The sequence below is a fragment of the Callospermophilus lateralis genome, chromosome 7 (genome assembly GCF_048772815.1).
Source record: "Callospermophilus lateralis isolate mCalLat2 chromosome 7, mCalLat2.hap1, whole genome shotgun sequence".
Classification (NCBI taxonomy): Eukaryota; Metazoa; Chordata; class Mammalia; order Rodentia; family Sciuridae; genus Callospermophilus; species Callospermophilus lateralis.
In genome coordinates, this window is record NC_135311.1 from 109184426 (window position 1) to 109198288 (window position 13863).

The following is a 13863-nucleotide window of genomic DNA, read 5'->3' on the forward strand; positions in this document are numbered from 1 at the left end:
CCTTAAAAGATGGATAGAATTCAATAGTAGAGCCATCTGGGCCTGAAGTTAGATGTTTGCTTTTTTGTTATTGTTTTTGTTGTTTTTCTTTAGGGGGACGATGAGATATGAAGAAATGGAAATTTTTTTAATTATTCAGTTTCTTCAGTTGATACAGGGCAGTGGTTCTCAAACTGAAGTGATTTTGACTTTCCCTCAGAGAACATATGATCACACCTGATGACATTTTGGGTTGTTAAAACTGGTGCTTCTGGCATCTAGCATCTAACAACACTGCTAAACACTCTACAACACACCAGACAGCACTGCCCACAACAAAGAATAATCCAACCCACATTGTCAAGTGTACTTAGGTTGAGAATAGTGCTTTTTAAAGTTTTGATTCTTGCTGGGCAGGGTGGTACACGCCTATAATCCCAGCAGCTCAGGATGGTGAGGTAGGAGGATTGAAAGTTCAAAGCCAGTCTCAGCAATTTAACAAGGCCCTAAGTAACTTAAGAGACCCTGTCTCAAAATAAAACATTAAAAGGCCCAGAGATGTGGCCCAGTGGTTAAGCATCCCTGGGTTCAGTCCCTGATACCAAAATAAATCTTTGTGGGGAGGGGGGATGGGGTGGGGGCAATGTAGGGGGTGGGCAGGTAGTAGGGATTGAATCCAGGGGCTCTTTACTATTGAGCTACATCCCTATCCCTTTTTTTTTTTTTTTTTTTTTTTAAGACCAGGATCTCTTTACTTGGGGGCTTGCTAAATTGCTGAATCCGACATTAAACTTGCTATCTTCAGTTTCCCAAACCACTGGGATTACAGGCAGGCAATACCACACCCAGCAAAATATTCTTATTATTCTTGCACCAGTTTTGACATTTTGAATTGAGTGTGTGTGCTGCTGGAGATCAAACTCAGAGCCTCACACATTCCAGACAAGTGCTCTACCACTAGGCTATACCTCCAGCCCATGACCTGCAATTTAAAACATGACAGGTGCAGTGGCACATGCTTGTAATCCCAGGATGAGGCAGAAGGACCCCAAGTTCAAGGTCAGTCTTGGCAATTTACTGAGATCATGTCTCAAAATTTAGAAAATATTTTAAAAGGGCCTAGTGATGGCCAAGAGTAGTGCACAGGCCTATAATCCCAGCAGCTCAGGAGGCTGAGACAGGAGGATCACAAGTACGAAGCCAGCCTCAGCGTAAGTGAGGTGCTAAGCAACTCAGACAGTCTTTAAATAAAACAAAATAGGACTGGGGATGTGGCTCAGTGGTTGAGTGCCTGAGTTCAAGCTCTGTACTGCCCCCGCCAAAAAAAGGGATAGTGATGTATATATCACACCCCTAGGTTCAATCTCCAGTGTCATAAAATAATAAAAATAAAAAAGTAAAACTTATGAATTTATTTCTGGAATTTTCCATTTAAGATCTACAGACCATGGTTGACTGTGGTTACCTGAAATTATAGAAAGCAAAACTGTGGATTAGGGAGAACTACTGTACTTATTTCCAGAGACTGTATGGCCCACAAAGCCAAACGTATTTGCTTTCTGGAGAAAAATATCATTGACTTCTAAGTTTATAGGATATCATTACTGATATTGATAACCAGTGTATTATTCTCCCCCCCCTTTTTTTGCTACCAGGGATTGAACCCAGGGGCACTGAATCACTGAGCCACATCTTCAGTCATTTTTATTTCTTTTCTTCTTCTTTTTTTTTTTTTTAATAATATATCTTTTTAAAAAATCTTTTTGTTTGTTTATTTTTATGTGGTGCTGGGGATTGAACCCAGGGCCTCATACATGCTGGGCAAGTGCTTTACCACTGAGTTATCTCACCAGCCCACATTTTTATTTCTTATTTTGAGACGGTCCTGCCAAGTAGCTTAGGGCCTTGCTAAATTGCTAAGGCTGGTTTTGAACTTGCACTCCTCCTGTCACTGGGATTACAAGCATTTGCCAGTGCACCCATGGCTGCTTTTATCTTTATAATTTCTTTCTTTCTTTTCTTTTACAATACTGGGGATTGAACCCATGGTTTTGCACAGGTGAGGCAAGCACTGTAACACTGAACCACACCCCTAGTCCTATAATTTCTTTTTTTTTTACTTTATTATTTCTGTGTTAGTTTTTGTTTGTTTGGGGGAAGAATTCCTTTTTCTTTGGTACTGGGGATTGAACCCAGGGCCTCTTGCATGCCAGGCAAAGCATCTACCACTGAATCTTTATTTATTTTATTTTATTTATTATTTAGAGATAGGGTCTCACAAAGTTGCTGAGGCTGGCCTCCATCTTCTGATCCTTCTGTCTTAGCCTCCCATATTGCAGAATTGACTGACCTGTAGACAACATGCCCAACCATGTTAGCTGTTTGGGGTTTTTTTTAATATTTTTTTTAGTTGTAGATGGACACAATATTTTTATTTTATTTATTTTTATGTGGTGCTGAGGATCAAAGCCAAGTGCCTTGCATGTGCCAGGCAAGTACTCTACCACTGAGTTACAACCCCAGCCCCTGTTTTTGTTTTTTTTTTTTTAAAGATGGGGGCGGGGCTGGAGTTGTGGCTCACAGGTATAGCAGTCGCCTAGCACATTGGAGGCCATGGGTTCAATCTTTAGCACCACATAAAAATAAAAATAAAAGTATTAAAAAAAAAAAAAAAGATAACCCAGAAGATTAAAAATAAATAAATAAAATAAGATCCAGCTGGGTATGGTGGCACATACCTATAATCCCAGCAACCCAGGAGGCTGAGAGAGGATCTTGGGTTCAAAGCTAGCCTCAGCAATTTAGCAGTGCCCTTATGCAACTTAGCAAGACCCTGTCTCAAAATAAAAAAATAAAAAGGGCTGGGGATATGGCTTAGTGGTTAAACACCCCTGGGTTCAATCCCTGGTACCAAAAATAAATAATAAGATCTAATATCTATTATGTTTACCCATATATTTGCTATTTCTGAGACCTTATATTCCTTCATATAAATAAGTTTCCATTTGGTATCTTAAGTCTCTTTTTTTCTGCAAAACTTCATTTAAAAAAAAATATTTTTTAGTTGTCAACGTATCTTTATTTTAGTTATTTATATGTGGTGCTGAGAATTGAACCCAGTGCCTCACACATTCTAGGCAAGCGCTCCACCACTGAGCTACAACCCCAGCCCCTGCAAAACTTCTTTTAACATTTTTTCTTTTTGCTCAGTACTGGGGATTACTCCCAGAGCGACACTGAGCTACATCCCCACCCCTTTTTATTTTCTATTTTGAGTTGGGTATCACTAAATTACTGAGGCTGGCTTCGAAGTTGCATTGCCATCCTCCTGCCTCTGCCTCCTGAGCTGCTGGGATTACAGGTGTGCACCACCACACCTGGCCTCCCTAGCCCTTTTTAATTTTTATTTTGAGGTAGGAGCTCACTAAGTTGTCTAGGCTGGCCTCAAGCTTGTGATCTTCCTGCTTCAGCTCCCTGAGATATTGGGATTACAGATGTACACCACTGTGCCTGAGGGTTTTTTAATTTGTAATAATTAAAATTTTAACATACTCACTGCCATCCAATATTCAGTTGTCCCAAAACTGTCCTTAAAAACAAAAAGATTCAGTTCAGATTCACTTGCATTATCATTTTATCTCTTTGAATCTAAAAAGTTCTTCAGTTTTTTCTTGACCTTCAAAACCTTGACAAAAGTTAAGGATTATTTTGTAAAATGCCCAATTTTGTAGAATGACCTTTGTCAGCTTTCATGTAAGCTATTTGCCAGGTTTCTCCAGTTTACTTTCTCCTTTTATAATTCATTAGTATCCCCTTCCACACCAAAACTTACAACCAATTTAATTATTTTCATAATTATGGATTATTATAATCCAGTAATAGGTTATAATCTTCAACAGGTTATAATCCAGTAATCTTTGTATATTTGATGCTCATACTGTCTAGATTTGGCTAATGGTTTCTGTGTACCTTTAACAGACCCCTCCCTATTCCAGCACTTCCTTCTTCCTGGAACAAAATATTCATTTGTACTTTCCTTGTCTCAGCCCTGGAATCACCAGTTCACCCATTCTTCCAAAAAGCCTTGGTTCCTTTTATTGGAGAATGAAGCCCTTTTTGTGGACAGAGCTAAGGAATCTATATATTCCCTATATATACTAGCATCTGTATTTATTCACTAAATAAATCTATTATTTTTAGTTCCTATCAATACCACAGGGTTTTGTCCTTTTCCATGTTTGTAACTCCATTTTTTTTTTGGTAGCTCCCATTATCCTTCCAATGTATATAACCAATCTTACACTGCCAGTACAATTAACCCAGGTGCCTTTTCTCATCCTATTGGATGCCAGTAACCCTCCTCCCATAACCTCTTTACTCTCCTTATTAAGTGCTAGGGAATGAATCCAAGGGTGCTCTACCAGAGCTACATCTCCAGCCCTTTTTATTTTTTTGAAACAGGGTCTTACTAAGTTGCCCAGGCTAGCCTTGAACTTGCAATCCTATTTCAGCTTTCCAAATAGCTGGATTATGGGAATGTGGTACTACAGCCAACTGAAAAAGATTTTTTTTTTTTTAAGTAACCTTGTGGGGCTGGGGTTGTCGCTCAGTGGTAGAGCAATTGCCTAGCATGTGTGAACACTGGGTTTAATTCTCAGCACCACATATAGATAAAAACCAGGTGGTAGTGGCGCTGAGGGAAGGGGATTACAAGTTCAAAGCTAGCCTCAGCAACTCACCAATGCCCTAAGCAACTTAATGAGACCCTGTTTTAAAATAAAAAAGAAAATGGCTAGGGATGTGGCTAATGGCTGAGCACCCCTGAGTTCTATCCCCAGTACCAAAAAACAAAACAAAAAGCTCTCAAAAGATTTGAGATAAGAGAAACTTTTGTATGAACAAGAATTTTAATATTGAGTAATTACTATTTGTGACAATGATAAATAAAAAAAGTATCCCTAAGAGATACATGGCGGTGATGGGTACATGGGGGTTGATTATTCTCTTTGGATGTAGTTAAAAATTAAAAAAAAAAAAAATTCTGCAGGTGTGGTGGTGCACACCTGTACTCTCAGCAGCATGGGAGGCTGAGGCAGGAGGATTACAAATTCAAAGCCAGCCAACAAGCAACACCTGTTTCTAAATAAAATATATAGAGGCTAGGATTGTGGCTCAGCGGTATAGCGCTCACCTGGCACGGACGGGACCCAGGTTCGATCCTCAGCACCACATTAAAAAAAAAAATAAAGGCATTGTGTTGTGTCCATCCACACCTAAAAAATAAATATAAAAAAATAATAAATAAATAAAATATATAAAAGGGTTGGTGATGTGGCTTAGTGGTTAACCACCCCTGGGTTCAATCTCCAGGGGAAAAAAAAATCTAAATTAGGGAGGTAGCTTGCTAGCAGAGCACTTGCCTAGCATGTAAAAAGCACTGAGTTTAAAAGCCTAGCACTGCAAGAAAAAGAAAAAAAAAAAAAAAAAAGTATTTCTGCACTGGGGAAAAAATAAACACTAAATTTTGAAAAAAGGACATGAGGCAGGTCTGCAGATCACAGGATTTTTATTAAAATGCAATCAATTATACAGATGCTACTTGCCTAAAGCCAAAATCCATGAGGTTCACATGAACTTAACGGTTATACAAATTAGAAAACAAATGCATGTTCAAAACCACAAGGAAATATCCTGATGCCCCGTGATGAAGGCTGCAGTGACTGAGAGTGCACATTTATTTCAAGCTATTAAACAGTTTGTGGGCCACCTAGATGGAAAGAACAGAAAGTTATCAGTTGGCAGTTTTAATGTCATGGCTTACAAGGAAGGCCCTTCATGACCTGGAATAGTACTGATTTCTTATCATTCCCTTTATATAATTGAGATAATGAACCCTCTTCAGTTGCCTCAGTTGATCCCTTCTATCTGGAATCCTCCCACTTTTTTTCATCTTTATTCTTTAGAACCGGCATGTCATTTCCTGCAAGGACCTAAATAAAGCCCCTAACACCACACAAATCTGCCCCTCCTGCCTTCCTCACAGAAACTCATACTTCCTATTCCAATGATAACATTTACTTATTAATTCAACAAAGATTTATAGAACACCTACTCTATGATAGGTATTGTTCTAAGTGCTAAGTTATAACTTAACAAAACACCATGTCTCTGTTGTTTACAGAACATAGAGTAATGAGGGAATATAATGAGCACATAAATAAGGCAGCTTCTGATAGTGGTAAATGTTACAAGGAAAATAAAATGGGAGAAGGGTGTGAGGTGAGACAGTTTGAAAGTGGATGGGGGGTGTCGCCAGTGAATACCATTCTGAGGTTATAATCTTTCCTAGATTTATCTATGTTGTAGCATGTTCAGTACTTCATTTTTTTAAAAAACTGTGGTAAAAATACACATTTACTATTTTCATGGTTTTATAAATGCATTCCTCTGGCATTAAGTACAGGTACACTGTTCTGCAACCAATGAGCTCCATAACCTTTAAATTTTCCCAAACTGGAATTCTACTCATTAAACATAACTCTACATTTTCCCTCCTCACAGATCTTGTCTACCACTCTTTATTTTCTGTCTCTGTGAATGTGATACCTTAGATACCACAGTGGAATGATAAAATCTTATTTTTTTTGGTGCTAGGCATTGAACCCAGGGGCACTTAACCACCCAAACCACATCCCCTTTTTGAAAATATTTTGAGACAGGGTCTCACTCAGTTGCTTAGGGCCTTGCTAAGTTGCTGAGACTGGGTTTTTTTGTGTGTGTGTTTTTTTTTTTAGTTTTAGGTGGACACAATATTATTTATATTTATGTGGTGCAGAGGATTGAACCTAGTGCCTCAAGCATTCTAGATGAAAAATCTACCACTGAGCCACAACCCCAGCCCCCAAAGGCTGGGTTTGAACTTGAAATCTTCCTGCCTCAGCATCCGAAGTTGCTGGGATTACAGGCATGCACCTGGCTAAAATATTTTTATGATACAATTATTTCATTTGCCATAACGTCTTCAAAGTTCAGGAATATTGTAGCATGTGTCAGTTTCCTTTTTTTAAGAGGAATTGCCAGACTGGCTACAAAATTTACATTGCCACCAGCAGTGTATTAGGTTTCCTCTCCAATGCTTGTTACCTGGTATGTTGATTTTTTTGTTTTGTTCTATTTTTGCAGTGGTAGGGATTAAACCCAGGGCTTTGTACATGCTAAATGAGTGCTCTACCATTGAGCTATATGCCCCTAGCCCTCTGATTTGCATTTCCCTAAAGGCTAATGATGTTAATCATCTTTTTTTTTTTTTTTTCTGCTAGGGATTTAACCCAGGGCATCTAACATGCTAAGCAATATACCTCTGAGCTGCACCACAGGCCATGTCGAACATCTTTTCATATACCTACTGACCAACCAGTCAGTTTTTTTTTTTTTTTTGGGGGGGGGGGCGGTGAGGTACTGTGGATTGCACTCAACATGAGCCCTATTTTGTATTTTATTTAGAGACAGGGTCTCACTGAGTTGCTTAGTGCCTCGTTTTTGCTAAGGCTGGCTTTGAACTCGTGATCCTCCTATCTCAGCCTTCTGAGCCACTGGAGTTACAGGCAGGCACCACCGTGCCCAGCCCAGTCAGTTTTAATAGAAGCAACCATATCAAACTGCCTACATGAAATTTACTTAAAATACCTTTCTGTATAAGAAAGAGTCAAGCCCAAATCTGCTTTTAAAATAAATAAATAAATGACCAACTACTATGTACTGTTATGTACAAGACACATTGAAGGATATAAATAACAGACTGTTACTTTAGGGTACAAAACAGCCAGTTGCAATGGCACACCCTGTAATCCCAGTGACTCAGGAGGCTGAGGTAGGAGGATTCAAAGTTTGTGGCCAGCCCTAGTAACTTAGTGAGACGCTTTCTCAAAAGCGGGGGGGGGGGGGGGGGGGGGGGGGGGGGGGTGGGGGGTGGGGGGGGTGGGTGGTTTAAAAAGAACTGGGGGGCTGGGGTTATGGCTCAGCAGTAGAGTGCTTACCTAGCACGGGCCCTGAGTTCCATGCAAGGCCCTGGCTTCCACCCTCAGTACCACTCAAAAATAAATAAAATAAAGGTATTGTGTCCAACTACAACTAAAAAATAAATATTAAAAAAAAAGAAAGAGGGCTGGGTTTGTAGCTTACATGTGTGAGTCACCAGGTTTGATTCTCATCACCACATATGAATAAATGAATAAAATAAAGGTCCATCAATAACTAAAAAATATTAAAAAAAAAAAAAGAAAAAAGAAGGAATTTGGGATGTAGTTCAGTTGTATAGTGCCCCTGCATTCAATTCCCAGTATCAAAAAATACAAATAAAAATAAAGGACTAAGGATATGGTTAATTTTGATTGCCCAAGGTTCAATCCCACCTACCAAAAAGGGAAAAAGGTACAAAAAATCAATGGGCATGGTGGTGCATGCCTGTAAGCTTAGCTACTTGGAAGGTTAAGGCAGGAGGACCCAAGTTCAAGGCCAACCTAGGCAACTTAGTGAGATCCTATATTAAAAAATAAAAAGGGCTACAGTTATCGTTCAGTGGTAAAGTACCCTTAGATTCAGTCCCCAGTAATGTGGGGGGGGGCGCACAAAATCAGAACCGCAGGTATAATTCAGTAATAGAACACTTGCCTAAGCAGACAAAGGCCCTGGGTTTGATCCCCAATACTACAAAACAAAACAACAACAAAAAACAAACAACAACAAAAAAAAACACAGCTTTCTTACTATGTAGCAGTACACATTAATCTATCAATTTTTAATTAATTAATTAATTAGTTAACATATATGTGGTGCTGAGGATCGAACCCAAGGCCTCACGTATGCCAGGCAAGTGCTCTACCACTAAGCCACGACTCCAGCCCCATCATTTTTTCTTTTTGAGTCTCAGCTTCTATTTGTAAAATGGCATAATGATAACTATCTCCAGTATAAGTGATGATGATTTAGGTAAGATTATATAAAATGCTTGGCATTGTACTTGACATACTGCTATCTGGGAAGACTGTCAGCACCAAGTGTCCCAAGCTTACCATTGTAAGCTTTCTACTTCCTGACTTCAAACTGACTTACACAGTGGTCCCTTGCATGCAAGAAGTCAAAGAGCTCCTCTGTGCAATCCTCTTCTGTCTGTGATCGGGAGGATACACGCTCATCACAGAGCTCTAGGCGCTCCCGGGCCTTTATACATTTCTCCAGCTGCTCGCATTGCTCTCTCACTGTTGTTAGGGGATCCTGAAAGACACAGAGAGAGAGAGAGAGAACAAAATGGAGGATACAGGAGAGATACACCAAACACACATGCTTTGCTAATATAACCACCAAACCAAGGTGCTGCCTCTGAATTACCGTGCAGAAGGCCAGCAGGCAGAGCCACACTGCTGCCAGAAAGGGTAAAATGGGGTCTCCCATTCAATTCTGATGCTAAGTAGTAGGGAAAAGTTTCACATTCCTGCCTTCCAAGGTTGTCAGTATGCACTGAAAGCCTCAGTCCTATCTGAAAAACAAGGTGGTAAAGGAAACCTGGCCAAACTTGAAGTAGCTCTATTGGAGGCTTTACTCATTAACACAGCATTTTAGTGTAAGTCATGTCTAAAATTTCAATTTCCCTTGTCTGAGAACCAGGCCTATTCCACCCCAGCTACCCAGCTAGAAAGACCATGCTAACACAGAGAACCATTCAGAAAAGTTCCTTCCAGAGTTCTTTATTAAACCACACATAGCTTCCAAAGAAGCCCCAAGACCAAATTTCCAGACACACTCCCAAACACTCCATTACAAAGTAGTGTTAAAGCTTTATACCACCCTGTTATTCAAGGTGTCAAGTAAAGATTCTTTAAAAATGTCCTCAGTTTTTCATAAAGCTCAAATTTCTTGCTTTTATGAGATGGGTCCAAACCTGAGACAGCTCTTACCACTAATTCCTCCTCTTCCTCTTCTTCCTACAAAAGGAAAACAAAATTAATGTCAGCCGCAATTTTATGACATACATTTTCCCAATCATATTGATGTTATACTTACTGAGAATAGATATATTAATCATGTTTTTTTTTAATTTTCTGTATTTTACAAAGTTTTGACTTTTTAGGAATCTTGCTAATCTGAGAGCAACCTACTCAATCCAAAGCCTATATAGCAAACATCTTCCTTTATGTAATCTCATACACAAAGTTCCCCTTTCTTAGATCACCTTAAGGCCAAACACAGAGTCAGCCCCCTAGGCCAGAGCTCTCCAAAATTATTCAAACTATCCAATCCCAAACTTGATCAAGCTTGCCTCCACTGCCTCACCCATTCCTTCCACATCACAAGGCTCTGAGACATACTTTTCCTCTGATTCCTTCTTCTGCTTACTTCCCTATGTAACACCCCCCACACACACTGTGTGCGGCATGCCCGCTTCTCGGGAACTATAATAAACTCTTTCAAAGGCAGTTGTTTTGCAGGCTGTGGTGGCAATGAACAATGACAGATGAAATAGAAAATGCAAGATGTGATCATTATTATTATATGTGTCAGGCACTATGATGTCTGGCAGTGAGCAAAGAATGTTGAATCACAAACCTCTAGTCCCTGCTACTTAGGAGGCTGAGAGAGAATCCCAAATTTGGGGCCTGCCAAGAAAACACACACACACACACACACACACACACTCACTCTCTCTCTCTCTCTCTCTCTCTCTCTCTCTCTCTCTCACACACACACACACACACAAACACAAAAGATGGGGGGAGGTGGAGCACTGGAAATATAACTCAGACCAAGAATGCTCCAGGGTTTAATACTAGTATACACTCCCACATAAAAAAGGCAGTTGTCTTCATGTCTGTCACCTTACTATACCTGATTAAAACAAATCTCAAGAATATTTCAAGACACAGTCTTACTTTCATTACCAAAAACCTAAGTGTGCATGACAGTCTACAGTTTATAAAGCACCTTCATGTCTGTTATGATTTGATTAATTACAACAATCCCTTAAGTAATCCCAGTTTAGAGATCACATACAATAATTAGACATTTTATGATACAGACTCAAGCTGTCAGATGTTTATAATGGGACCTACAGAACTTTTAAGTCCAGAACTGCTAGAAATAGCTAACTTTAGTCCTTACTTTCCAAACCAAATTAGAAGGAAAGCCAATTTTTTCGGGCTTTGAACTTGAATTTGAAATATGAAAATGCTCAAACCTAAAACTTCTGCAGCCAAAATTTAACCAAAGATGATTTTATGGTCAGTGCTTTTTGGCTTGTGGATCCATGTAAGTGCACTAAAGGTCTACATAACTCTACTTGTTAGCTTGGAAATACCAGGCCCTACCTATTCTGATTCAAGCACACAACTTTAAATTTTTAGGTTAGGTTTGTAACAAGTTGCCCACAGTAGCATCAGCATAGGTCTAAATCTGCTGCAGAGTCAAGTGTGATCAGTATCTCAAGGACTTGTCTATCAGAAATAAGATATTTGGCGGGGTCTGGTGGCAAATGCCTGTACTCCCAGCAGCTCAGGAGTCCCAGGCAGAAGAATCAAAGTTCAAAGCTAGCCTTAGCAACTTAGAGAGCCCCTAAGCAACTTAGACTGTCTCAAAATAAAGAAGAGCTGGGGATGTGGCTTAGTGGTTAAACAGCCCTGGGTTCAATTCCTAGCACCAAAAAAAAAAAAAAAAAGATATTTGCCTCGCATGCAGGTGTTTATATTTAGGGGAAAGGAAAAAAAAAAAAATATATATATATATATATATAAATAAAAAGAACAGGATCAACAACCATTATGTTTTCAAAATAATACAATCTCCTTTACTATTAGAAGGGATCAAAGCTCACAAAGCTGCAAGTAAAGGGTAAGCTGATTCAACTTTTAAGCAGGTACTTATTCTCACATTGTCAAAAGTTTTTCATAAATGTGAAGATGTTATATAGCATGTAAATTCTGCTTTTTTTTGGGGGGGGCAGGGGGTGTTACTGGAGATTGAATTCAGGGGCACTCATCCTCTGAGCCATGTCTCCAGCCCTATTTTGTATTTTATTTAGAGACAGGGTCTCACTACCCTAAGTTGCTTAGCACCTCACCATTGCTGAAGCTGGTTTTGAACTCAAGATCCTCCTGTCTTAGCCTCCCCACTGGGATTACAGGCATGCGCCACCACACCCAGCTCTGCTTTTTTTAAAAAAAAAAAACAAAAACAAATATTTTTAGTTATAGATGGACGCAATACCTTTATTTTTATTTATTTTTATGTGGTGCTGAGGATCAAACCCAGTGCCTCACATGAACTAGGCAAGTGTTCTACCACTGAGCAACAATTCTAGCCCCCAAATTCTGCTTTTTCATTAAACATTGTTTCTTTCTCTCTCTTTTCTTCTTTTTTTTGGGGGGGATAGGGGCGGGGTACCATGGATTGAACTCAGGGCCACTCAACAACTGAGCACACCCCACCCCTATTTTGTATGTTGTTGTTATTTTTTTTAAGATTGTTTTTAATTTTGTTTTAATACAAGTTGTCAGTGGACCTTTATTTTATCTATTTATATGCAATGCTGAGACTCACCAAGGCCCTAAGCAACTTAATGAGACCCTATTTATTTTAAATAAATATTATTATGCAATACTGAGAGATTGAACCCAGGGGTGCTCTACCACTCAGGCATGCCCCCAGCTCCCTTCCTATTATCTCTTTTAGTTTATTTTGAGACAGAGTCTAGCTAAGTTGCTGAGGCTGGCCTGGAATTTAGGATTCTCCTGCTTCAGACTCCTAAGCTACTGGGATTACAAGTGTGTGCCACCACGTTTTGTTATCGGTGTGTCCTTGGGCAAGATGTTACTTCACTATGCTTTTTTTTTTAATATTTACTTTTTAGTTTTAGGCGGATACAATATCTTTATTTTTATGTGGCGCTGAGGATGAACCCAGTGCCTAGAGCATGCTAGGAGAGCGCTCAACCACTGAGCCACAACCCCAGCCCCCCTCTCTCCATGCTTTTTATCTCTTCTGTAAAAATAGCAATAATAATAGTACTTAATACCTCATAAGAATATTATATTGATTGAATGTATTAGTACACTCAAAGCACTGGAATAGTAAGCAGTCAAATATTGATATTAATGATGTCGTCACCACTCAGTCTGGAAAAGAGCTCCCTCTTCCACCACAGAATTATACTGCAAGTTCCTACACTGTCCCCCCAAAATACAACTCCCTCGCCCCCAAAGAAAAGAATCACTTTTCACAGAAACTAATGCAAGGCCATATTCCCGGAACCTCCACAGATGTGGTGTAGGGACTCCTGATCAGAGATGGGGTAAAGACTAGCGTCGGTCTGTTTGGTCCACAAACCTTTAAAATACTCGACTAGCTGAAAACACGAACTACGAAAGTTTAGTCGCTCTTGTTAATCCTTCACCACATTCACAGAACCGGGAAGCCGAGACCCAGAGGGACTAGTTCGCCACCTCTCCAAAAGTCACTCGACAAATATACGGAGAAAGGATATTTGGAATCAGCTCTCCAGGCCCTACAAACCAGAGGGCTAACTCTGATTAAAAGGGCCCGGGCTGTTTTGTGTTTTAGCGGGCTAGGTCCTTGGCCTCAGGGCAATGAAAAGGGTCGAGTCGATCGCCTTGCCTGACCTCTTTGGGATCTCCGGATCCAGTCAGCATCTTTCGCTCGTCCTCCAGGCCCATGTCCGGCTACGGATTCAACACCAGCAGCAGCAACAGCGGCACCCACTCCACTTCAGGATCAAGAAGGACTCGTAAGGGTCACTCAGCGGATATCCGGCGATCTGGCCGGAAGTGCGGCATACTATTCGTAGACGTGAACACACGCTCGAATTGGCTTGTACTA

General features: G+C 40.0%; 2 protein-coding genes across 9 annotated transcripts in view; both read right to left on the reverse strand.

Moving 5' to 3' along the window:
• Nsun4 (NOP2/Sun RNA methyltransferase 4) overlaps positions 1-3553 on the reverse strand; it is a 62454-nt gene extending 58901 nt beyond the window's left edge. For 2 of the 6 annotated variants that reach the window (XM_076860483.2, XM_076860479.2), the window contains exon 1: positions 3532-3549. The gene's annotated coding sequence lies outside the window, so the exon portion shown is untranslated. Of the gene's footprint in view, positions 1-3531 lie in introns of all 6 variants that reach the window. The other 4 variants (XM_076860482.2, XM_076860481.2, XM_077109929.1 and 1 more) reach the window with 3 other exon arrangements.
• Positions 3554-5528: 1975 nt separating this feature from the next.
• On the reverse strand, positions 5529-13805 carry Uqcrh (ubiquinol-cytochrome c reductase hinge protein). 3 transcript variants are annotated; one of them, XM_076860492.1, is made up of 4 exons: positions 13647-13795; positions 9933-9959; positions 9091-9252; positions 5529-5746 (listed from the first exon to the last, which is right to left on the reverse strand). In XM_076860492.1, the coding sequence occupies exons 1-4, from the start codon at positions 13698-13700 to the stop codon at positions 5714-5716; spliced, it is 276 nt and encodes a 91-aa protein (XP_076716607.1). In that variant the 5' UTR covers positions 13701-13795; the 3' UTR covers positions 5529-5713. The 3 variants fall into 3 exon arrangements, with proteins under 3 accessions (XP_076716607.1, XP_076716608.1, XP_076716606.1); XM_076860491.1 differs by lacking the exon at positions 5529-5746 and adding an exon at positions 9367-9514 and having other exon boundaries at positions 9093-9252; positions 13647-13805; XM_076860493.1 differs by lacking the exons at positions 9933-9959; positions 13647-13795 and adding an exon at positions 9367-9512.
• Positions 13806-13863: the final 58 nt, after the last annotated feature.